This window comes from Stegostoma tigrinum, chromosome 24, assembly GCF_030684315.1.
Source record: "Stegostoma tigrinum isolate sSteTig4 chromosome 24, sSteTig4.hap1, whole genome shotgun sequence".
NCBI classification, from domain to species: domain Eukaryota; kingdom Metazoa; phylum Chordata; class Chondrichthyes; order Orectolobiformes; family Stegostomatidae; genus Stegostoma; species Stegostoma tigrinum.
Genome location: NC_081377.1, coordinates 7285992 through 7310029, shown reverse-complemented (window position 1 = coordinate 7310029; position 24038 = coordinate 7285992). Strand labels below are relative to the sequence as shown.

The 24038-nt window shown below is 44.2% G+C and overlaps 1 protein-coding gene across 1 annotated transcript in view; it reads right to left on the bottom strand.

Annotated features, from left to right (window-relative positions):
• inpp5b (inositol polyphosphate-5-phosphatase B) overlaps nt 1-24038 on the bottom strand; it is a 172061-nt gene that overhangs the window by 134288 nt on the left and 13735 nt on the right. The window contains exons 4-5 of the mRNA XM_048558256.2: nt 23208-23231; nt 18490-18600 (exon numbers count right to left, since the gene is read on the bottom strand). Coding sequence (XP_048414213.1) covers nt 18490-18600; nt 23208-23231 — 135 coding nt within the window. The remainder of the gene's footprint in view (nt 1-18489; nt 18601-23207; nt 23232-24038) is intronic.

Genomic DNA, 24038 nt, shown 5'->3' with positions numbered 1-24038 from the left:
TGCCATTTTAATTCTCCATTGCCCTTATGTTCTGTCCTCCACATCGCAATTGAAATATAAGGAACAGATCCTCATCTTTGGATTGCCCATTTCATACTGACATAGTCATACAGTCGTACAGCATGGAAACAGACCCTTCAGTCTGATCTGTTCAAACCGAACATGTTATCAAACTAAACTGGTCCCATTTGCCTGGGCTTAACCCATATCCTTCCAAATGTTTTGTATTCATGAACTTATCCAAATGTCTTGTAAACATTGTAACTGTCCCTTCATCCACCTCTTCCTCTGGCAGTTCATTCCAGACATGAACCACTATCTATGTAAAACAGCTGTCCCTCATGTCCTTCTTAAAATCCTTTCCTTTCGCCTTAAAAATATGCCTCCTGGTTTTGAGCTGCCCCACGTTAGGGAAAAGACCCTTGTCATTCTCCTTATACATCCCTCATGATTTTGTTAACCTTTATAAGGTCACCCCTCCACCATCAATGTTCTACTGAAAAAAATCCCAGCAAATCCAACCTACTTTCATATCTCAAACCCTCCATTCCTAACAACATCTTTCTGAACCCTCTCCAGTTTAATAATATCCTTTGCGTAACAGGGTAACTCTCTCAGCACTCCAGGACCTCGCCAATGTCCAGTATACCCTCAACATGACATCTCAATTCCTATATTCAAAGGTCTGAACGATGAAAGCAAGCATGCCAAACACCTTCTTAAACCATCTTGCCTACCTGTGATGCAAATTTCAAAGAATTATGTACCTGGGCCCATAGGTCTCTATTCTATAACACTACTGAAGGGACCACCATTAATTATATAAGTCTTGTCCTTGTTTGCGTAGCCAAAATGCAATAACTCACATTTTCCCAAATTAAATTCCATTTACCATACCTCAACCCATTGACTCAAATGATCAAGGTCTCTTTGTAATCTTTAGATAAACTTCTTCACTGACCACTATACTACCAAGTTTGGTGTCATCTTCAAACCTACTAACCATGCCTCCTATATTCTCATCCAAATCATTTATATAAATAACCAACAAAAATGGACCCACTATCGACGCTTGTGGAAAACTGCTGGTCACAGGCTTCCAGTCCAAAAGTCCCCTAGCACCATCCTCTGTCTCCACCATTGTTGTGCGAAGTATATTTACTACAAACATTTATTGTTTACATCCCTTCAAATGATTGTTCTATACAGGAAGAAACCAAGCACTTTTTTTATGTTCAGACAAATAGTATTATAAATGGGAGAAACAATACACGGTTCACATCAATAAGTTTTAGTGTTGAAGCCTGATATTCTCTCTCCAAGGCTCCCCTACATCCCCTAAGTTGTCTGACATTGTCCCTATGGGAGGTATGTACACAGTTCCAAATATTAACCCTCACAAACTCTGTCCTTGAAGTTGACCCCTGTTATGGATGTTTCCTGGGTTATTAAGTTGCAGTCTGAATCAGTGACACTCAAATGTTCGATTACCCAGGACTCTACTTACTTTCTACACTAAGGCAATGACTACATTTGGAGAAGTACTTCATTGGCTTTAAAGCACTATGAGATGTCCTGATGTTGTGAAAAGCATTGCATGAATTTGCATTTCTTGCTTTTAACACTATACACAAATACTTTGACACTTCTTCTCAATTTGGTAACAAAATGGCTCCAGTTCATTATGGAATATTTATGCTACAACTACTTTGAGTTTTAGGCAAATGTTATCAAATATGTGCTCTTTGAGATAAGGCTGCAGCTACAGCTACTAATATGAGCAAATAAGGTTTGCATTTGTCACTGCAAACTACAAACATGCTGTCTGCAAATGACCAATTTATGCATGCACTTTGCTTACATGTCCCCTTAAGGCTACATGAACCCATATGAGTGGTCAAACTGGATATAAAGGGTTCCTTTCATAAATGCTTAATTTGCATTGCTTGTGCACACAGAAACTTGAGGTCAACAGCTGAGCTAAATTTATGCCTACAGTTCAAAAATATGAATTGCCAAAATATAAAGAGAAATTGTGTTCAGAAAACTTCAGAGGGTCTAAAATCTCTTCTCTTCAGCACACTAATTGCAGTTTGTTTTATTTTCGGAAATCCTCCATTCCACAGTCACTGTTAGATCTTTATTATCACAATCATTCTAGGAGTGATTGTTTCCTTGTGAACTAAAATTTAGATAAATGTAGCTGCAATCCAAGAGCTTTCAGAACTAGAAACACTTTCAGGTTCACTACACTAAACCAATTAGTCTATCTCACTAAAGCTTGGGATCAAATTCAAATATCAAGACATTCTAGAGAATCATACCACTCAGAATTATACATTAAATCCCACTAGACTTTCAGGAGCTGTTAAGCAAGCAAAACTATTTTAGACTTCACACAAAGCAGTGAAATATTTTCACCAGTATGTAAATATATTCCCAACAAGACAATCAAATATAATTAATGCTTTAAGTATCAGATTTTAAACAATGCAGATAGTAAAAACTGCTGATGCTGATTTAACACAGTGTGGAGCTGGATGAACACAGCAAGCTGGGCAGCATCAGAGGAGCAAGAAAGTTGACATTTCAAGTCAGGACCCATCTTCAGGAATCGGGGAGGGGAAGGGAGCTCTGGGATAAATGGGAGGGGTGGGCTGATGAGTGTAGGTAGCTAGTGGTGGGCATAAGTCAGTGAGGTTGGGAGGAGCGAATACGTGGGAAAGACGACGGACAGGTCAGGGAGGTGGGGATGAAAGGGAGGGTCGGTCTCGGGATGAGGCCGGGGGGGTTGGGGAGATTTTGAAGCTGGTAAAATCCACGTTGAGACCGCAGAGTTGTAGGTTCCCAAGGCGGAATATGAGGTGCTGCTCCTCCAGTTTCCAGGTGGCGTCATCATGACATTGGAGGAGGCCTATGATGGACATGTCATCCAGAGAGTGGGAGGAGGAGCTGAAGTGGTTCATGACTGAAAGGTGTCGTTTGTTGCGAACTGAGCGCAGGTGCTCCACAAAGCGGTCTCCGAGCCTCCGCTTTGTCTCACCGATATAGAGGAGGCCACATCGGGAACAGCGGATACAACAGGCTACATTAGCAGGTGTGCAGGTGAACATCTGTCTGATGTGGAAGATGGAACTAGGGGCCTAGTTTGGGGGTGAGGGGGAAGGAGTATGGGTAGGTGTAGCACCTCCAGCGGTTGCAAGGAAAGGTGCTGGGGGGTGTTAGGGCTAATGGGGAGTGTCGAGCGGATGAGGCAGTCGCGGAAAGAATGGTCCCTCCGGAAGGCAGATAAGGGTGGGGAGGAAAATATATCCTTTGTAGTGGGGTCAGATTGCAGGTGGCAGAGAATGATGCGTTGAATCTGGAGTTTAATGGGGTGGTATGTGAGAACATGGGGGATTCTGTGTTTGTTTTTATTGCGGAGAGGGGGTATGAGGGCAGAGGTGCGGGAAAAGATGTTAACCAATATTATTTTATAGTTACACAGACTAGAATTATAATCATAGTCATAGAGTCATATAGCATTGAAACAGACCCTTCAGTCCAACTAGTCCATGACAACCATGTTCCCAAATTAAACTAGTCTCACTTATTTCTTACCATTAATTAATTTTTCTAGGTGTGAATTACATCTAATTTTCTCAAATGCCTGCTTCAGGAATATCAGCGGGTGTATTACTAAGTAATGGCGCTTATAGCTGTGATTTTCCAGTTTCTGCACCATGTACAATGGATCTCAGCTCTTCTGTTTGGTATAAGACACAAAAATATTTCTACATACATTCATGGGTTGCAGTTTATTGCCAACCACTAACTGACCTCAAAGATGGCGCCTGCTTGAATAACTGCACTTGTAATACACTTAGAAGCTTCTGGAAGGGGTGTTTCAACATGTTTACCCACTGACAATGGGCAACAGTAATAACAGTTCCAAGTCAAAATGATTTGTCACTTAGATAATAACTTAAAGGCAGCAATATTACTGCAAGTCTTCTGCTCTTGTTCTAGATGATAGAGGTCACAAGTTTGTTAAGTGCTGTGACAAGAGAATTGGTAAGCTATTACAGTACATCATATTAACAGTACTCACTAGAGTGTTGTTTTGCCTGTTGTGGAGGACTGAATGTTTGATATAGGAGATGACAATGTTGTTAATGATGGTTCCTTGAAGCATAAACCTGAATATAGTCACGAGGCAATAGATGTTAGTGATGCTCATTGCCATGGAAATTTAAGTGCTTTTTTAACTCACAAGTAGTGGTAGCTAGTTGGGAAGGAGAGAGAACAGACTGGTGGATAAACTATGAGATGTAAATAAACATGGCAGATGCCAGACAGATAGACAGGGAGACTACTTCCACTTCTTGCTTCAGTTACTGGATGAACAGCAGCTCAACAGTGGATAGGATGCCAATCAGTCAAGTTCTTCGTCCTTGAAGGTATTGAACCACTTGAGTGTTATTAGTACTGGACTCATCCAAACCATGAACCAGCAACATATAATGTGACCAGCTGAAATTCTAAACCCCAGTTAAACCCCTGACACACATTCAGATGTGCTGTACTTCATCACTAAGAATTAAAATCAGTTTTCCGCATGAAGATGCTAGAATGGGTCAGGACTTAAAACAACTAACAAAGAGTGGATTTTTGTTGCTGTTTTCATAAATGAATTTCTCCCCAGTCTGCTTTTGAAGGTGCGATTTTTGGTCAGCTGCCAGTATTAAGTGTTGACAGAACTTCAATGCTTGCCAGGTGCTTTCCTGCATTCAGAGGTTTTGGCAGTAGGTGACGTAAGCAAAATCCAATCTTCGATGTTCACAGGCACATTTTTTAAAGTATCAATGATGATCAAGAACAGCTACAGCAACTGGCTTAAATGTAATATATGTAAGTGTCTCAAATTGAGAATAGTCACAAATCAGAAATTAAATTTGGCATCATTTGGTCCAAATATAAATTAATGAGCTTCATTTTCAGTCATGATGATATGATGTTGCCATTCTCTTAGAATGCTGTGCCAGCGTCAATCTCACATTCAAGCTACAACCAAAGATTCCTAAAAAGAAAGGACCTCAATTCAAGTTGGTTAGGGGAATGAGGTTTGTGGGCAAGGCCAAGGAAGATTTGAAATTAAGGATAAAAATTATAAAAATCAAGAAACAGTTTGACAGCAAGTCATTGCAAATGAGTGAGTGCAGCAACAATAAATTATGGCTTACAGTTATATATTATAACGACACATTTCTAGTACGAAAGCTCCACTGTTCCAAGGACACCATGGAATTCAATGATTTAATCAGAGTACACAAAATCTGATGGAATGAGGTTAACGGAAAAGATTGACTAGATTCACATACTTAACAGGAATTACTGTTAATTACAAATAAGTAAGTTACAGCCATGGATAAACAACACTATGAACCAGTAACATATAGCCCAAGTGGTTGAAATTCTAACCTTTAAAACTGCCTCAGCCGAGCAGGGGTGCGCACACGCACACACACACGCACACACACACACACACACACACACACACACACACACACACACACACATTGGTGTTGTGGGTGGAGGAAAGCAACTGAGGAACACAAATCATTTGCAACCAGTCTACGGGGTTTAATGAGCACTTCCACCTGCTTCTCAAGACCTTCTGTTCTTCAATCGCTCTAGGTTCGTTCACTTCTTGGTGGGAAGCAAAAAGTGACATTAATTAGAGTCTCCTGTTTACTTGTTACAGGTTAAAGCTTTCAGCATTGGTGGGAGAAAATAACTGGATTTCTTCAGGCTTTAGGTAGTTCTCGCACAGAAAGACAGAGACACAGAACATGCTCTTCCTGCAGCCTCAACTCTCAACACCCAAGATGTTCACCTGCCCACAGGCCAATCAGGAAGCTGCTGTCTGGCTGACAACTTCCAGTATGCAAACTCAGTCATATCTGCTCAAACCAATCAGGTTCATGTTATTTAAGAGCATTAGAAATAAAAGCAGGAATAGGGCATTTGGCCCCTGAACCAGGCCCCACTATTTGAGAAGATCATAGCTGCTTTTCCCCTGTTCTCAACTTCTCTTTTGCGCCCGTTCAGCACAGCTCTCAACTCCTCAATATTTCAAATCCCTATCTATCTGTATAATCTTTAAATATTTTCAGAGATCTAGCCTCCACAACTCTCAAGGTTACAGAATTCCAGACAGTAACTACCATCTTGGAAAATAAATTCCTTCTTATCTCAGTTTCAAATGAATGTCCCCTTATTCTCCATGAGATTCCTCCACAAGTGGAAGCATCTTCTCAACCTCCATCCTGACAAACTCTCTCAGAATCTAGCATGTTTTCTCAGCCAAATTATTCTCTGCACACACAATGGTGCTTTGTTGTCTTATCTCACCTCCCCAACTGTAGTAAAACAACAGCGTAAACACAACTCACAATGAGTTGGGACTGTAGAATCTCTATAGTGCAGAAAGAGGCTATTTGGCTTATTGAGTCCACACTGACCCTTCAAAGAGCAATCTGCACATACCCAGCAACCCCCATCCTATCCCTGCAACCCTGTATTTAGAATGACTCGTCCACCTAGCCTGTACAGCTTTAGGCACCACAAGGTACTTCAGCATTGCCATCCACCTAAACTGCACATCTTTGGGCTGTGGGAGGAAATGAGAGCACCTGGAGAAAACCCACGCAGACATGAGGAAAACATGCTAACTCCACACAGGCAATCACCCAACTCTGAAATTGAACCTGAGTCCCTCGCACTGAGGCAGCAGTTCTAACCACTGAGCCACATGCCACCCATCAATTTGTTCCATTAATTATTTTCCAAAAGTGCAACAATCTATTCCACAATCCTCAGTTTTAAGTACAGTCCTTTCCCCTTTTAATCCACAAGTAAAAAGAAAAACAAATTAAGAAGTGCAGTCTATACATTTGCAACTTAGAGGTCATGAAATATCCCAAAGCACTTCACAAAAATATTATCAAACGATATGACAGATTTTGATTAACGTAACTAGATGTGAGTTAAGACGTGGACAGCACAGTTTTGCATTACTTCAGGTTTATGAAGGAAGTAGAATCAGGAAGATCAGTCAAAAGTGCATCAGAATAATTAGGGAATCTAAGTATGAATGAGAATTTCAGCAACAAATAACTTGCAATAAGACAACTGGCAATGCATTTTAGAGGTCAAAATAGCTCTTAAAAATGATGCAGATAGGAGGTCAGGAACTCATCTCAAAGTCAAAGGCGACAAGATTATGAATAGCCTGGTTATATCTCAAATTGGTTGTAAACAAGAGGAAGGAGCCAGCAATTAAGGGATTGATTGGGAAAAGAGACTGGAAATATTGGCTTCAGTCTTACCAATATTCGATCAGAGAAAGTCTCTACTCATCCAGTACTGTAGGTCAGATAAGTAGTCTGATGGCTTAGCAACAGTGGGGGAGCCAATAGAATTGGTGGTGTGGCAGACGCTGGGTATCATCAGCATACATGTAAAAACAAACACTGAGATGTGAGAGCAAAAAGAGAAGGAATTGCAATTTCTTTGGCTCGGATGAGGGAGCTAATAAATAGAACACTGGCGAGTTTTGAGAAGATTTGTAGCTCAGGTTGAGGTTCTGGATGTGAGTTTGATCGCTGAGCTGGAAGGTTTGTTTTCAGACGTTTCGTCACTTTTTTTTATTTGAAAAAAAAACTTTATTCATAAGATGTACAAAAAATAAAACATATTTATACACCTACTCAGTCATGCAAGGCGCTCCGTGTTACCCAGGGAGTACGTACACCAACTAAAGGAAAAAAACAAAACAAAGAAGAAGAAAAAACAAAGCAAAGAAAATACCCCGGCTGTCGTCTCCCTGCACAGTCCCCGTTGGCCCCTGGCCAGTTGGGGAAAGCGCCTACTCGGCCCAGTTACCAGATAGGGCCCTTTTTCCCTATTCTGGGCGAGGGGTTTCATGCGGTGGTCTTTCCCCACCGCGCCTTGGCGGCGGCTGCCCCAAGCTTTAGTGCGTTCCTCAGCACGTAGTCTGGACCTTGGAGTGCGCCAGTCTGCAACACTCGGTCGGTGTCAGTTCTTTCAGCTGGCAGACCAGCAAGTTGCGGGCAGACCAAAGAGCGTCTTTCACCGCATTGATGGTCCTCCAGGCGCAGTTGATGTTGGTCTCAGTGTGCGTCCCAGGAAACAGCCCTTAGAGCAAGGAGTCCCGCGTCACGGAGCTGCTCAGGACGAACCTCGACAAATACCACTGCATCCCCCTCCAGACCTCCAGCGCATAGGCACATTCCAGAAGGAGGTGATCGACAGTCTCCTCCCCCCCACAGCCACCTCGAGGGCAGCATGCGGTGGCGCAGAGATTCCAGGCATGCATTAAGGATCTCACTGGCAGAGCCCCTCTCACCGCCGGCCAAGCAATGTCCTTGTGCTTGTTTGAAAGTTCTGACGATGAGGCATTCTGCCAAACGACTTTGGCAGCCTGCGTGGGGTGCCACACGACGGGATCCACCCTCTTCTTTTCCCGAAGGGTCTCGAGGATACTACATGCTGACCACTCCCTGACGGCCTTGTGGTCAAAGGTGTTTCCCTTCAAAAGTTTCTCCACGAAGGACAGGTGGTACGGGACGGTCCAACTACTCGGAGCGTTCCGCGGCAACGAGGCCAGGCCCATCCTTCACAACACCAGGGACAGGTAGAACTTCAGTAAGCAGTGACACTTGGTGTTTGCGTACTGAGGATCTATGCGCAGCTTGATGCAGCCGCACACAAAGGTAGCCATCAGGGCGAGGATGGCGTTCGGTACGCCCTTTCCCCCATTTCCCAGGTCTTTGTACATGGTGTCCCTGCGGACCCGGTCCATCCTCGACCCCCAAATGAAGTGGAAGATGGCCTGGGTGACCGCAGCGGCGCAGGTCCAGGGAATAGGCCAGGCCTGCACCACATGCACCAGTACCGAAAGCCCCTCGCACCTGACAACCAGGTTCTTACCCGCGATGGAGGGGGGCCGGAGCGTCCACCTGCCCAGCTTCTGCTTCAGTTTGGTGATACGCTCCTCCCAAGTCTTAGTGCACGCCCCAGCTCCACCAAACCAAACACCCAGCACCTTCAGGTAGTCTGTCCTTACGGTGAAGGGGATGAAGGAGCGGTCATCCCAGTTCCCGAAGAACATGACCTCGCTCTTACCCCTATTGACTTTGGCACCCGAGGCCAGTTCAAACTGGCCGCAGATGTCCAACAGCCTACTCACCGACGAATGGTGCAGAAGACGGCGACGTCGTCCATGTACAGGGAGGTCTTGACCTGAAGGCCTCCACTGCCTGGGATAGTCACGCCCTTCAGGCTCACGTCCTTCCTGATGGATGCGGCGAAGGGCTCCACACAGCACACGAACAAGGCAGGAGAGAGCGGGCAGCCCTGCCTGACTCCAGATCTGACGAGAAAACTGTCCGATTCCCACCCGTTGATCGAGACTGCGCTAACGATGTTGGTGTAGAGCAGCCGGATCCAACTGCGGATGCCCTCCCCGAACCCCAATTTGGAGAAGACGTCCCTCATGTAAGCATACGAGACCCTGTCGAAGGCCTTCTCCTGGTCCAGGCTGACGAGGCAGGTGTCCACCCGCCTGTCCTGCACGTAGGTGATCGTATCCCTGATGAGCGCGAGGCTCTCAGCGATCTTCCGGCCCGGCACAGCACAGGTTTGGTCAGGGTGAATCACCGACTCCAGGACAGACCTGACCGGGTTGGCTATGACCTTGGCCAGGATTTTGTAGTCCATGTTCAATAGTGAAATGGGACGCCAATTCTTAATTTCTTCCCTCTCCCCCTTCCTCTTGTAAATGAGGGTGATGATGCCCTTCCTTGTGGACTTGCATATTTCCCCTGCCTGAAGCGCACTATCGTACACCTCCAGCAGGTCCTGGCCGACCAGGTCCCACAGAGCAGAATACAGATCGACCGGTAAGCCGTCGCTCCCAGGAATCTTATTCCTCTCCAAGGACTTGAGGGCTCTGGTCAGCTCATCCAGGGATATCGGCCGATCCAGCCACTCCCCTGTGCCGTCATCTAAGACCTCCGTGATAGACGACAGGATCGACTCGGAGGCCGTGCTGTCCGTGGGCTTCGCGTCATACAGTCCGGCATAGAAGGATCTGCTGATTCTCAAAATGTCGGGCCGAGGCGACGTCACCGAGCCGTCATCCTCCTTCAGCCGGCTAAGCACAGAGCTCTCTTTGTGCACCTTCTGAAAGAAGAAACGCGAGCACGTCTCGTCCTGCTCCACGGAGCGGACCCTGGACCGGAAGATTATCCTGGAGCCCTCCGCGGCGAACAGCGAGGCTTGCTGGCCCCTTACCTCGTGGAGGTCCTCCGTGACATCGTCCCCCATCAACAGCAGAAGGCGCAGGTTCTGCACCCTTTTCTGGAGTCGCGACAGCTTTCCCACCTCTCTCTTGCCTTCCGAGCGCCCTTGAGGACAAAGAACCTCTTGATGTTCTCCTTCACCGTCTCCCACCAGTCACCCGGAGACTCAAAGAGGGGTTTCACGGTTTTCCAACCGGCGTACTCCCTCTTAAGCTCCTCGACATTCTCTGGGGTCAACAGAGTCGTGTTGAGCTTCCACATCCCCTTGCCGGCCTGCTGGTCATCCTGTAAGTGACAGTTGGCCAGCAGGAGGCAGTGGTCAGAGAAGACCACCGGCTCGACGCCAGTAGACCTGACCGAGAACGCCCGTGACACAAACAGGAAGTTTATCCTTGAGTGGATAGACCCGTCTGGCCGCGACCAGGTGTATCTCCGCTGCGCTCCGTCTGCAGGGGTGCTGAAGACGTCGAGCAGCTTGGCGTCCTTCACTGTGCCCATCAGGAATCTGGACGTGACGTCCAGTTGGCTCCCCCCACCCGCTGTCCCCACGCCGGATCTTCCATCTACATCGATGATGCAGTTGAAGTCTCCGCCTGGGATGACCGGCCTGGACGTAGCCAGCAGGGGTGGAAGTCGCTGCAGGATGGCCAACCGCTCACTCCGTACCGCTGGGGCGTACACATTGATCAGCCTCAGGGGAGCATTCCTGTAGGTGACATCAGCCACTAGGAGGTGCCCCCCACCACCTCCTGAACTTGAGAGATGGTGAAGTCGCGCCCCCGCAGCAGAATAGCCAGGCCCGAGAAGCGACAGTCGTTACCCCCCGACCAGATCGAAGACCCACAGGTCCAGGCGCCGGAACATTTCCCGTACCTGCTGAGGTGCAGTATCCCGTACTCCTGCAGAAACAGGAGGTCCGCCTTGATGGTGGTCAGGTAGGCCAACGTGGACACACATCTTGCGGTGGACTTGACGCTGCGCACATTAATGCTCGCAACTCATACCCCCATTGTGGGCAGTGACTGCATGCAGTACCCTCCCCAAGTCCAAGGTCCAGCCCCTCCATCTGTCCCTTCATGCCCATTGCCCGGGCTAACTGCTGGACGCTCTCCGGGCTCAGGAAACCGTCCGTGCTGCCTTCCGGGTGGCATCCCCCCGTCGGGGGTATAGAGGCAGGACAGTCCGGCTCTGGGTCAGGCTGGGGACGCGCTGTTTCCTCCTTCCCGCATGCAAGTTCCGGGGGGCCCTCAGGGCCCCAGCGGCACCTGGCTGGGTGTCGGAGGGAGCCTCAGGACACCTCCCGTCACCCGGAAGCGGGGTGAAGCTTTCCTTCTCCCTTGAGATCTTTAGCTTCTGCTTTGGGCGGGCCTCCTCCAAATCTCCCTCGTCAGAGGAGCTCTTATAGCCCCCCCTGTGGCTGCCCCTTCCCGCCTCATGGTTGCGGTGCCTGGGCCCGCCTTCTTCCTCACTTTCTGGACCATCGTCCACTCCCCTGGGTCACCTGTTGCCGCCTCCATCGACTCCGGGTTGTCGGGGGGGGAGCGGAGCCAGCAGGGGCGCTTTGCTGGCCTCGGGTCCATCCTGCGGGGCTGGGCCCTCCTGCACAACCTGGCCCTCCTGCACATTAGGGGGGGTCCTTGCAGGGCCCTGGTGCCTTCCTCTCCTCCAGGGGGGGCTTGCCCCGCATTGCCCACACCGGCGACCTGGGCGTAGGTGGTCCCCCGCCGCCGGCATGCCCTATAGAGATGGCCCGCTTCCCCGCAAAGGTTGCAGCTTTTTTCTTGTGGGCAATCCTCCTCCCTGCAGTTCCTGCAGATGATAGCTTTGCAGTCGGCCGCCACGTGACCTGATCTACCACAGGCATGGCAGACTTTAGGTTGCCCTTGCTCCCGCCGATCGCGAAGCTGGACGGTGGGTGTACAATGTTCCCGTCCGCGCCCGTCCTCAGCGTCACCTTGACCTGACTCTTACTGGTCCAGATGCCGAAGGGGTCCATGATGTTGGTTAGGTCCCCTACCACCTTCACGTACCTTCCAAGGAAGGTCAGGACATCAACTTCTGGGACATGCCGGTTGTACATGTGTACAGTCACCATACGGCTGCTCTGCGCTGGCATCACGAACAGCGGGACAGCGGTCAATACAGAGAGGGGGCCCTCACCTCCTTTCGCCTTGAAAACCTCCAGGAAGCGCTCGCAAATCTTGGCACTTTTGAAGGTTACATCATAGAAACCTCCTCCGGGGAAATCCTGCAGGCAGTAAATGTCCGCAGCGGCGAACCCACAACAGTCCAATAGGATCCTCTTCACGAAGAAGGTGCGGTCCACAGGTGCACCTTTATCCACCTTCTTCACGGAAATGCGGATGGTGTTCCGGACCCCCAACCTGGGGCACGAGCACTCGCTGCAGCCATCGTTGCAGGTTGGCTGCTCCCCTGAACCAGCGTTAGGCCAAAGCCAGCATTAAGATCCACTGATTGCAAGGGTGCACAGCCAACCCGACGTCTTCCTTCCAGCTCCAACACAGCACTCTTCTCCTCTCGGTCCACAAAAGAGTGGGTCTTTATTTTGTTCCCAATGTAAGCTGGTTCACTGAACAGGAAGGTTTGTTCCCAAACGTTTCGTCCATTCTAGGTAACATCAACGGTGAGCCTCCGACGAAGCGGTGGTATTATGTCCCGCTTTCTATTTATCTGTTTAGGTTTCCTTGGGTTGGTGATGTCAGGGAACAGGAAATGACATCATCAACACCGGAAACGACATCACCAACCCAAGGAAACCTAACCAGATAACTAGAAAGTGGGACATAACACCAGCGCTTCGTCAGAGGCTCACTGATCATGTTACCTAGAATGGTGACGAAATGTCTGAAAACTAACCTTCCAGCTCAGCGAGCAAACTCACATCCAGAATAGAACTCTGGTTTTATACCGCCAGCTCTGATAAATTGTAACATCAATATGATTTTACACTTTCTTGACTTTAATTGCTCCATTACCGCAGCCATGTTTTTAGCTGCATACCCCTAAACTGGAGAATTCTCAAATTGTCTATTTCTCTCTCCTCCTCTAAGACTGTTAGTCTGAATTTAGTTCACTTGTCCTCATATATCCGAGTACAAGGTGGTGTCAAATTTTATTTGTGAATTGTGGAAGTCCCCGAATTTTGACAACATTATATGTAAATCTAAACGTTGTTGTTGTCATTGTCCGTCCAGAAACATCTTCCATCTTTTTATTTATGATGCTGGGACACAAAATAATTTACTCATTGAAGTCAATTTCAAAATGAAATATGATTACATTTAAGATTGGTAGTAAATTGGTAGTTTGTGAGACTGGTGCCCTCAACTTAAACAAAAGCAAGTTTAAAAACTATCTTGCATGTAAACTGTTGTTGTACCAATTCACTAAGCGTGGGTGGAAAGACATACCAAAATAAAACAAAGAGCTGCAGATGCTGGGAATCAGAAACAAAAACAGAAATTGCTGGAAAAAACTCAGCAAGTCTGGCAGCATCCGTGGAAAGAAAGTCTTATTTCAGTTCAGTCTTTCTCAAAGCTCGCTTGTTGTTTACATTGTACCTATAACTCTGAATGCATTTTGTTAAGTACCATGAACACAACCCCATTTTAGGTTCGACTACCGTATGGAAACACAAAAAGATACGGCACAGGAGGTAGCAACTTGACCTATTAGCACGGTGAAAAATATTTTTCATTCCGTTCCCACCTTCTTCACTCGGTGCTGCTAATTCTTTTCTCTCAAGCTTTATCCAATTCTGCACGAATGCTACCATTTGAATTTGTTTCCACCACTCTTTCAAACAGCACATTCATGATCACAATAACTTGTTTCCTAACAACTTAGTCCTCATTTCACCTCTGGTTCTTTTGCCAATTATCTGTGCTCTGTTTACTGGTATTCTGCCAACAGAAACATTTTCTGCTTAATTATCCATTCAAAATACTTCAGGGCTCTGAATACATCTTTCAAATCTCTACTTAACCTTACCTACTCCAAGTAGCACACCTCCAGCTCCTCTAGTTTGTCCGTGAAACTGAAACCTTTTAGCCCTGATACCATCCCAGTACCAAGGGGAGACGATGCCCTTGTGGTATTATCGGGGACTATTAATCCAGAAAATCAACTATGTTCTGCAGACCCAGGTTCAATCCCCATCACAGCAAATCGCAGAATTTGAATTCAATAAAAATGCCTAAGAATCCACTGATGACCATGAATTCATTGCCAAGTGTTGGAAAAACCCATGTGGCTCACTAATGTCCTGCCGGGAAGGAAATCTGCCATCCTTGCCTGGTCTGGTCTACATGTGATTCCAGAGCCTCTGTAATGTGGTTGACTCTCAATTGCCCTCTGAAATGGCCAAGAAAACCATTCAGCTGTAACAACTGCTACATAGTCTCAAAGAAATAAAATCAGATGGATCACCTAGGCAAGGAAAAAGATAACAACAGAAACAGGCCTGCTGACCCTGCAAAGTCCTCCTTACTAACTATGTCCTAAAGGACATAGCTGCTAGACTGTGTGCAATAGATGGTGAGGGAACCAGCAACAGGGGAAAAGGCATACTCGAACTCATCCTTACCAATCTGCCAGCAGCAGATGCATCTGTCTGGTAAGAGTGGCCACCACACAGTCCTTATGGAGACAAAGTCCCACCCTCACTTTGAGAATAACTTCCATCATGTTGTATGGTACCATGCTAAATGAAACAAATTTCAAACAGATCTAGCAACTCAAAACTGGACATCCACGGAGTGCCATAGGCCATCAACAGCAACAGAACTGTACTCCAGCACACTCTGAATGTCATGGCCTGGCAGGTCCCCCACTCAACCATTAACATCAAGCCAAGAGAACAACCCTGGTTCAATGGAGAGTGCAGGAGGGCATGCGAGGAGCAGCACCAGGCATACCCAAAACTGAGGTGTCAACCAGGTGAAGCTACCAAACAGGACTACTTGCACACCAAACAGCATAAGCAACAAGTGAAAGAGTTTAGCGGTCCCACAAGCAACAGATCAGATCGAATCTCTGCAGTCCCACCACCTCCGGTCATGAAAGGTAGTGGGCAATTAAACAATTCACTGGAGGAAGAGGCTCCACAAATATCCTCATCTTCAACAATGGAGGAGCTAGGCACATCAGTGCCAAAGATAAAGCTGAAACATTCACAGCAACCTTCAGCCAAAATTATTGAGTGGATGATTCATCTCAGCCTCCTCCCATGGTCCCAACATGACCGATACCAGTCTTCAGCCAAATTGATTCACACCATGCGACATCAAGAAACAGTTGGACACACTGGATACTGCAAACCCTACAGGTCCTGACACCATTCCGGCAACGGCACTAAAAACTGTGCTCCTGTAGCCCAACTCTTTCACTACAGTTACAATACTGGCATCTACCCAACAACATGGAAAATTGTCCATGTGCTGTACATAAAAAGTAGGACAAATCCAACCCGGCCAACTACTGCTCCATCAGTCTCCTCTCGATCATCAGTAAAGTGATGGAAGGTGTCATCAGTGATATCAAGCAGCACCTGCTCAGCAATAACCTGCACAGTGACGCCCAGTCTGCATTGTCAGGCCCCCTCAGCCCCTGACCTCATTACAGCCTTGGTTCAAACACGGACAAAAGAGCTAAATTCCAGAGGTGAGGTGAGAGTGACAGCCTTTGACATCAAAGCTGCTTCGACCAAGTACGGGATCAAGCAACTCTCACAAAACTGGAATGAACTGGTGCTAGGGGGCAATCTCTCTGCTGGCTGCAGTCATATCTAGCACATAGGAAGATGGTTTGGTTGTTGGAGTTCAGTCAGCTCAGCTCCGGGACATCTCTGCAGGAGTTCCTCAGGGTAGTGTCCTTGGCACAACAATGTTCAGCTGCTTCTTCAATGAGATTCCTCCCATCATAACGTCAGAAGTAGGGATGTTCGCTGATTATTACATTATGTTCAGCACCATTTGTGACACCTCAGACACTGAAGCAGTCCATGTTCAAATGCAAAAAGATCTGGACAATATTCAGGCTTGGACTGATAAGTAGCAAGTAACGTTCACGACACACAGATGCCAGACTATGACCATCACCAATAAGATCAACCTAACCATTGCCCCTTGACATTCAATAGTGTTACCATCACTGAATCCCCCACTAGCAACATCCCGCAGGTTACCATTCACCAGAGACTCACTATCACCCTTTTGCCCCTTTTAGTTTTCCATTACATTTTAGCTCGTGACAGTAATTGAGTTTATTTCTGCATCACCCCTTTCCACTCACCTCCTGAATCTTTTGACCCTTGATTATTTTATATTTTGAATGCTAATTGTATAATCTCTCATGAAGACTCATACAAAGTCATTATACAACAGCTCTGATTCCCCATTATTATGTCCCCAGCCTCATTCTCTAAGGGCTTCTCTCTTCCTTTTTATATATTTAAAGAAGCTCTAACTGTCTATTTTTACATCACTTGCTTGAATGCCCTCAGATTACTTTTCTTCATCTTTATTGTTTTTTGGTGATCTTTTGTTACCTTATAAAACTTTCTCAATCCTCCGGTTTATCATTAATCTTTGCAACATTGTATGCTTTTCATTTCAATATGATACTACCCATAACTCCCTTGGTTAGCCATAGTCAGTTTGCCTCCTTCTGACAAACCTTCTTCACTGCCATTTCCTGGCTATCCATTCTTCTTCACTACTTCAAAGAACTTAAGCAGGTTAATCATATACGATTTGTCTCCAGCAAATTCATGTTGGCTTTCATTTATTAACACTTTCTCCCCAAAAACCAAATAATTTTGTCACAAATTATTGCTTCTAAAAGTTTTACCACCAACAACATTAGGCTGTCTTCCCTGTAAAAGCTGGATTTACCCATCTTTAACTTTGTTGAATTGGGGATCAACATGGGTAAAACTCTAAAACCTCCTTCAGGTCGTTGGAAGATTCTAACAAGAGCACTCACAATTATTTCATCTTAGGATGCATCCTATCAACACTGGGTGTGATTGCTAATTTGTGTCACAAACATTTCAAAGTACTTTGTTTTTATATATTTCTGCACATTTTTTCAACATTCTTCTTTTCTGAGACATTGTATCTCTCTACAGTAAAGAGGATTTTGCTGCCAAAGTGCTAATTTCATATCTCAGCTGTCTGCCTTCACAAGATCTCCTTTTCAGGCCCCACCCTTCCTTTGACTACTCTTTTAATATTTATTTGTTTGCACAGAACAGAGTTTCCTTTTATATTATCTACCATTATATTCTCATATACTCTATTTGTCCCTCCCATTCCTTGTATTGTATGTCCTTCTGCACTTTCTGTGAATCTTACATTTGTTGTACGTCTTATCTCCATGTCTTTACTATCTATATACCTCAGCTATCTATTTACCTTTATACCTTTTGATCAAAGAGGAAGCACCAATTTTGATTGCCCATTCTTTCCTTCTCATGAGAATCTGTCTACTCTGCACCTTAAAGTTCTGTTCTTTGAAGTCCCACCATTGTTCAATTGCTTTGGCTATAATCCTTTGATTCTATTCTATTTGTGCCAGATCCCCCTTCTAATTCACTTAAATCAGCCCTCCTCCAAATAAATTATTCTTAAATCATAATTTGTCTTTCTCCCACCACTCAGTGGCAAAGCCCACAGGTGTGAGTGAAAATTAAAATCAGAAGTAAATTTTCAGAAAGGAAACTGAACATGGCACCATAAACAATTTCCAAAGTTCAACGTGATGAAACCATCCAGGGAAACAATCATTAAGCCCATTTCCTGTCCTTTGCAGGACTGCAGTACACAGTGGTAGTGCCATTCTATGCTCCATAGATTACAAACCCACCCAACCTGCTTTCAGTTATATTTTTTTCTGTTCAGGATGTTGACTTCAATGATTCAGCAGCATTAATTGCCTGCCTTGGCATCACTAGCATGATTTCCAATGGGGTAATGACTCGGCCTATCCTGCTTCCAGCCCTGAAAATTACCACTTGCCTCAGAACTTCTTGTATCTTTTTTCAGTCTTCTCATTTAAAACTGCTCAAGAATGAATCAAAGTGTAGCAGATATTCTCTTACCTTCACGTGCTTTGTGGGCTTCCTGTAGAAAGATCTTGGCTTGTGATCCAAAGGGAAGCCGAAGTTCTAGATCAACATCTCTTGATGTTATTTTGACAGTCGTATCAGAGCCTGCAGAGTGTCAACATGCTGCTCAGAACACAGTGTTACAGTTGGTCATATAAAGCAGCATGCATACAAGCCAAACTATCCAGCCTTCACTGTTGCCTATATTAAATCATCAGCTCATCATAAACAAAGAAGGCAGTGCATCATGAGACGTGTTTCAGATTAAGGCACAGAGCTTGCTTTATTCTTTATCTGCAAACCTGTCTACATTTCAAAGCATCACTTTCAAAGCTGAAACAAAAACGCTTAAAATGTTCCAAGTATGCTTCATGGCTCTGCACGAAAATGGGAGAAATTTACCTGCTTTCTTAAACCAATATCTGGACGGAAATCTCAAGTATTTTGATGATTATCACAGGAAAGACTATATGCAAGGCAAAACTTTCTCAATTAACTTGACATGTTTTGTAGTTTAGAAATATAAAGTAGACATCAAATCATAAGCAACAATTTTTAATTTGTCAAACTTGTCATTCACAACGTCACAATTCCGTATCAGTAGGCACATTTAAATAAAAACTACAAATATGAATGCAACATTCCAAATGCAACTCTAACATTTTAATGCCTTTTGGCCCATTGAAACGGAAATGAAAACTCAGTTGTCAGTGACGATACTGACACCCTGTGGCACAAATTCTGATAGAAGCCTATTTGGACCAATAACACCAGTTTGGAGGAAAGTACAAACCATCGCAATTACTTTGCACCCTTAAAGTTTGGATTTTCTCCAATTTCAAATACAACCTGCCACAGAACCCCCAATTTAGTCATGGATATTTAAAACAGGAAATAACCATATGGTACCGAGGGTTCAGGGACTTCTGAAGTGATTAATTTTACCAAGTAATTAACTTCAAAATTATGCGCGCACAGTTCAGCAACTTGAAAAATAAATGAATTATGTGGCCCTCGAAAGAGTACAAAGTAAAAGGTAAATTTACATAATCCTTCTTAAAATTTGAGAACTCTACAAACTGCTCCAAACTGATGGCAAATAATGACTTCTTGGATACTGAGCCCCACCCCAATCCAGAATCAAAGAAGCAATTCAAAAAATGCTGAATCCCAATAAATTACAGGATATTAACATTTTTGTGGGAGTAAATTATACACACAGACTGTACAGAGGTTGGACGGCAAACAAAGGAAATAGTTGCAAAAATGAATAGAGTCTAATACCATTATGTATCAAGTGAAAATATGTAAAAATCCCAATAATTTCCTGCACAACAAAATCTACAGCTTAGAAGTGAAAGATCTCTTCATAATTGCATTAATCAGAAAATGTCTTGGTCTTGTATTTTTATGTACATGATTCTACATGACAAACTACGACCAATGCACATATGGCTTTAGTACCAAAAAATGATATGATCCCAGCTGGTAATACTGGAGAAATCAGATTCCAGAGTGACACCTGGCTTAATAGATCATAAGTTTAATGTTTGCAGTTGGTTACCATGGTGGTTAGTCACTGAACATATTCACACAAGGCTGAAAATGTTCAGCCTTTAAGATGCAAAGTAACTGGGATGATTTTCACCTTCCACCATCAACGCTGGTGTTATTGGTACAAATAGTTAGCTTCCATCAGAAGGTAACTGAAGGACACAAGCCTATTATGCAAAATCCAAAAATGCAAAGCTATGTATGGAAGACAGTTCAAAAAGTCTACATAAACAGCAAAACAAAGTTTCAACCCATTTCTCAGCAAAATCCTTTAGACGTTCAATACCACAGAAAGACAAACCTATCTCAACTCTTTTGCTTAACCTCTTTCTAGTTTTCATTCTGGGACTAGTTCAACAGCTTTACAGCTTCAGTATAGTCCAATTCTGCTGCCTTAGACCTCTTTGCATGTTCTGTGAGTTGAAAATTTCTAATCAAATTATCACAGCCTGGAGACTTCATAAACTAACAACCCTGCTTGAGGTGAATTGTTCTTGTGAAATGAAAACTTGATTCTTCTGCTCAGAGGAAGCTTCAATTCTTCTAAACTAGTCAAAACTAAAACTAGTAGTAACAAGTCTAATTCTCCATATGTCATAGCCTCAACAATATAAACATTCCTTCAATTAATATGAGAGGTATCCTGATAGCCATTTTACATAGTCCCATGGTTTCTTCGAAATGATGTACTTCGGTCACTTTTCCAAATCGCTTTCTGACTTCACAAAAATACCACCACTAGAATCGACCTGCCTCTAATTTTAAAAATACAAATTGGCAATTGATGATATACATATTTATCTCAAAAGCCACTGCAAAATAATTGCAGGTCACACCTTGGAGATCACATCTGCAGCAGAGATGTGCTGAGTAATTACAGTGCCAAATTTCAAACAAAACCATGTGGAATGGAACATAGAACACTACAGTGCAGTACAGGCCCTTTGGCCCTCGAAGTTGTGCCGACCTGTGAAACCAATCTGAAGCCCATCTAACCTACACTATTCCGTTATTATCCATATGTTTATCCAATGACCATTTAAATACCCTTAAACTCGGCAAGTCTACTCCTGTTGCAGGCAGGGCATTCCATGCCCTTACTACTCTCTAAGTAAAGAGCCTGCCTCTGACATCACCCCTCAATTTAAAGCTATGTTCCCTCGTGCTAGCCTTCTCCATCCGAGGAAAAAGGCTCTCACTGTTCACCCTATCCAATCCTCTGATCATCTTGTATGTCTCTATTATAAGAGGTTGTACTTAGTAGCTACTGAAAGACTGATACAGTTAAAACATTCAAGAACTGCACCAACTAATCATCCCATGGCCTGCAGCACTTCAAGGGGAAAGCCCACTGTTGCCTCTCAAGGCAGCTAGGGTGAACAATTGAAACACGGCTTTGTTAAATCTATCACATCCACAGGACAAAAAATAGAACAGTTCTTAAACAATATTGGATTTGTAGTAGTATGTAATTATTCTTAATTTTCTTTCTATTTTAAAAGGAGCCTGGGTGTAAAACAAACTTTAGAAATCTGACTATCAAGTGTTTTGAAGAAGTTATAAAAATAATTGATGATTTTAAAATACACAAGCACAAGGGTAAATGTTTGGTGAACAGTAACTGTCCACAAGTTCATTCAGGCCACATGGTAGACTAGGATTGAAGTCAAAGTGGCCAGTATTGGCTGATGGACAATAAGTGCTTCTCCATGCTTCACATTTCCAACTTGTTTTTACCTTTCATTAGATGTGTTGCAATCTTCTACTGTCCAATATTTTTTAACCCACTGTGGAAAAATTACTCAGGATTTTCCTCAGTATGAGCTGCTGAATGACTAAAATTTAATGCTCTTATATGAAAAGGTCGCACAAGTTCATAACTTCATTATCTGATATCTATTAAGTTAACACGCCAGTTATCAAAAGCTCTCTAGCACAGCAAAACGTGTGTGAACTTTTCAAATGCAGAAAAGCACTGCTACTAAGTCTCAATTCTCCCGTAAGTTGCTCCTGTCCTCTCTCTGACTCCAAACTATGTAATCAATCTACAAATTCTCGAACAGTCCGGGAAACAGTTTGCCTTGCCCAACAATTCAAAACTTAGACCTGAGGCTCTTCCCGTCCCCGGAACTGTTTAAAGATACTCAGTAACTTGGCATCACAAAGGAAGTGGTCTAACAGGCAAGACTGAATGTTAATTAGTCAGCATTTGTGGTTGTTAACTCTTGGAGGAAGTTGAATATGGCCAGTTGCAGAGTAACACTTTCAAAGCCCTCAAAGTTTGCTGCACACCAGAAATGATAACTTCACGTACTCCATGACTTCTAGCAAAGGCCTCATGATATGATCACTTGACCATTAATTCAGAGGTTTGGGTATTGTTCTGGGTAGACTGTAGCACTGAATTCAATAAAAATCTGCAATTAAAAGTTGAATGATGATCATGAAACCATTGCTGACTATCAAGAAAACCCATCTGTTTCATGAATGTCCCTTGGGGATGGAAACTGCCATCCTGACCTGGTTTAGCCTACATGTGATTCTAGACCCACAGCAATGTGATTGATTCTTCATCGTCACTGGGCACTTAGAGATGGATAATAAATACTGGCCTAGGCAGGGATGTCCACATCTAATGAATGAGTTCGCAATATGCAAAATTTTGTATTCACGCCCTGTTAACTGGTCATTTCCATCCGTTGTGACCTACATTAAGCACCAAGTCCCGCAATGCCTTCAATTTAAAATTCTGAATCTCAAATTCAAATCCTTTCATGTTGTGCCTTACTCCAACATATAATCGCTTCCAAAACAAAACACTACTCTCTGAAATCTCTGTTCTTTTGACCTAATCTTGCAGGTAATTCCCCACAACTGATGGCTGCACGTTCAGCCAGCCTCAGGGTCTAGGATTTCCTTTTTACACTCTTCACTTAACGCTTCTTTATTAATATCCTCCTTGTCACACTCCTCTTTGATCAATTTTTTAACTGTCCTTCCTAATACTTCATTCCTTTGATGCAGTTTTGCTTTCTTTGAATTACACCTATGAAGCAGCTTAAAATGTTTTCTTGTCTTAAAGGCACTATATAAATGTGTAAGTATGAATTTGTTAATTTTGATATATGCATAACTTAATTAAAACGAATAAGACTTACCTATGACATGTGTATCCTGAAACACTGAAAAGCAAATGGAAAAATAATCAGAATATTCACATTACACAGAGCTAAATATCATTGGTATATTTATTCATTTGAATACAAAATGTACAATGTTAAAGGGGACTGATAATAGGTATTAGATCAGAAATTTCCTCTCTTGCATTCACTACTAGTTCATCTTATTTCAGTTGTTGGATGATACAGAACTTACGGTACAGGGCAGGTCATTCAATCCCAACTTGCTCATGTCAGTGTTCATGCTTCACAAAACCCTACTCCCACTTTACTACATTTGACCCTCATGCACTTATCTAACTTCCTGTTAAATGCATCTGTACTATGTAATTGGTACAACTACTCAAGTGGCAAAAATAACAACTTTATCTCTGAATTCCCCAATGGATTTAGTAGTGGCTATCACATATTCAATCACTCCTCGTTTGCACCATCTCACAAATTACTAATCAGGAGCAGCTAACACTGTAATGACCCAGCAGCATCTGCTGTGTTCATCCAGCTCTACACTTTGTTATCACTGTAATGACCCATGTGCTTTGGGAAAAGCTTGCATTTGGCTTTTGTGCATTATCCCCTTTAGATCAGATTAGATTCCCTACACTGTGGAAACAGGCCCTTTGGCTCAACAAGTCCACACCGCCCCTTGAAGCATCAGTCCACCCAGACCCATCCCCCTATAACACACACACCCCTGAACACTACAGGCAATTTAGCATGGCCGATCCAACTAGCCTGCACATCTTTGGACTGTGGGAGGAAATCAGAGCACCCAGAGGAAACCCACGCAGACACTGGAAGAATGTGCAA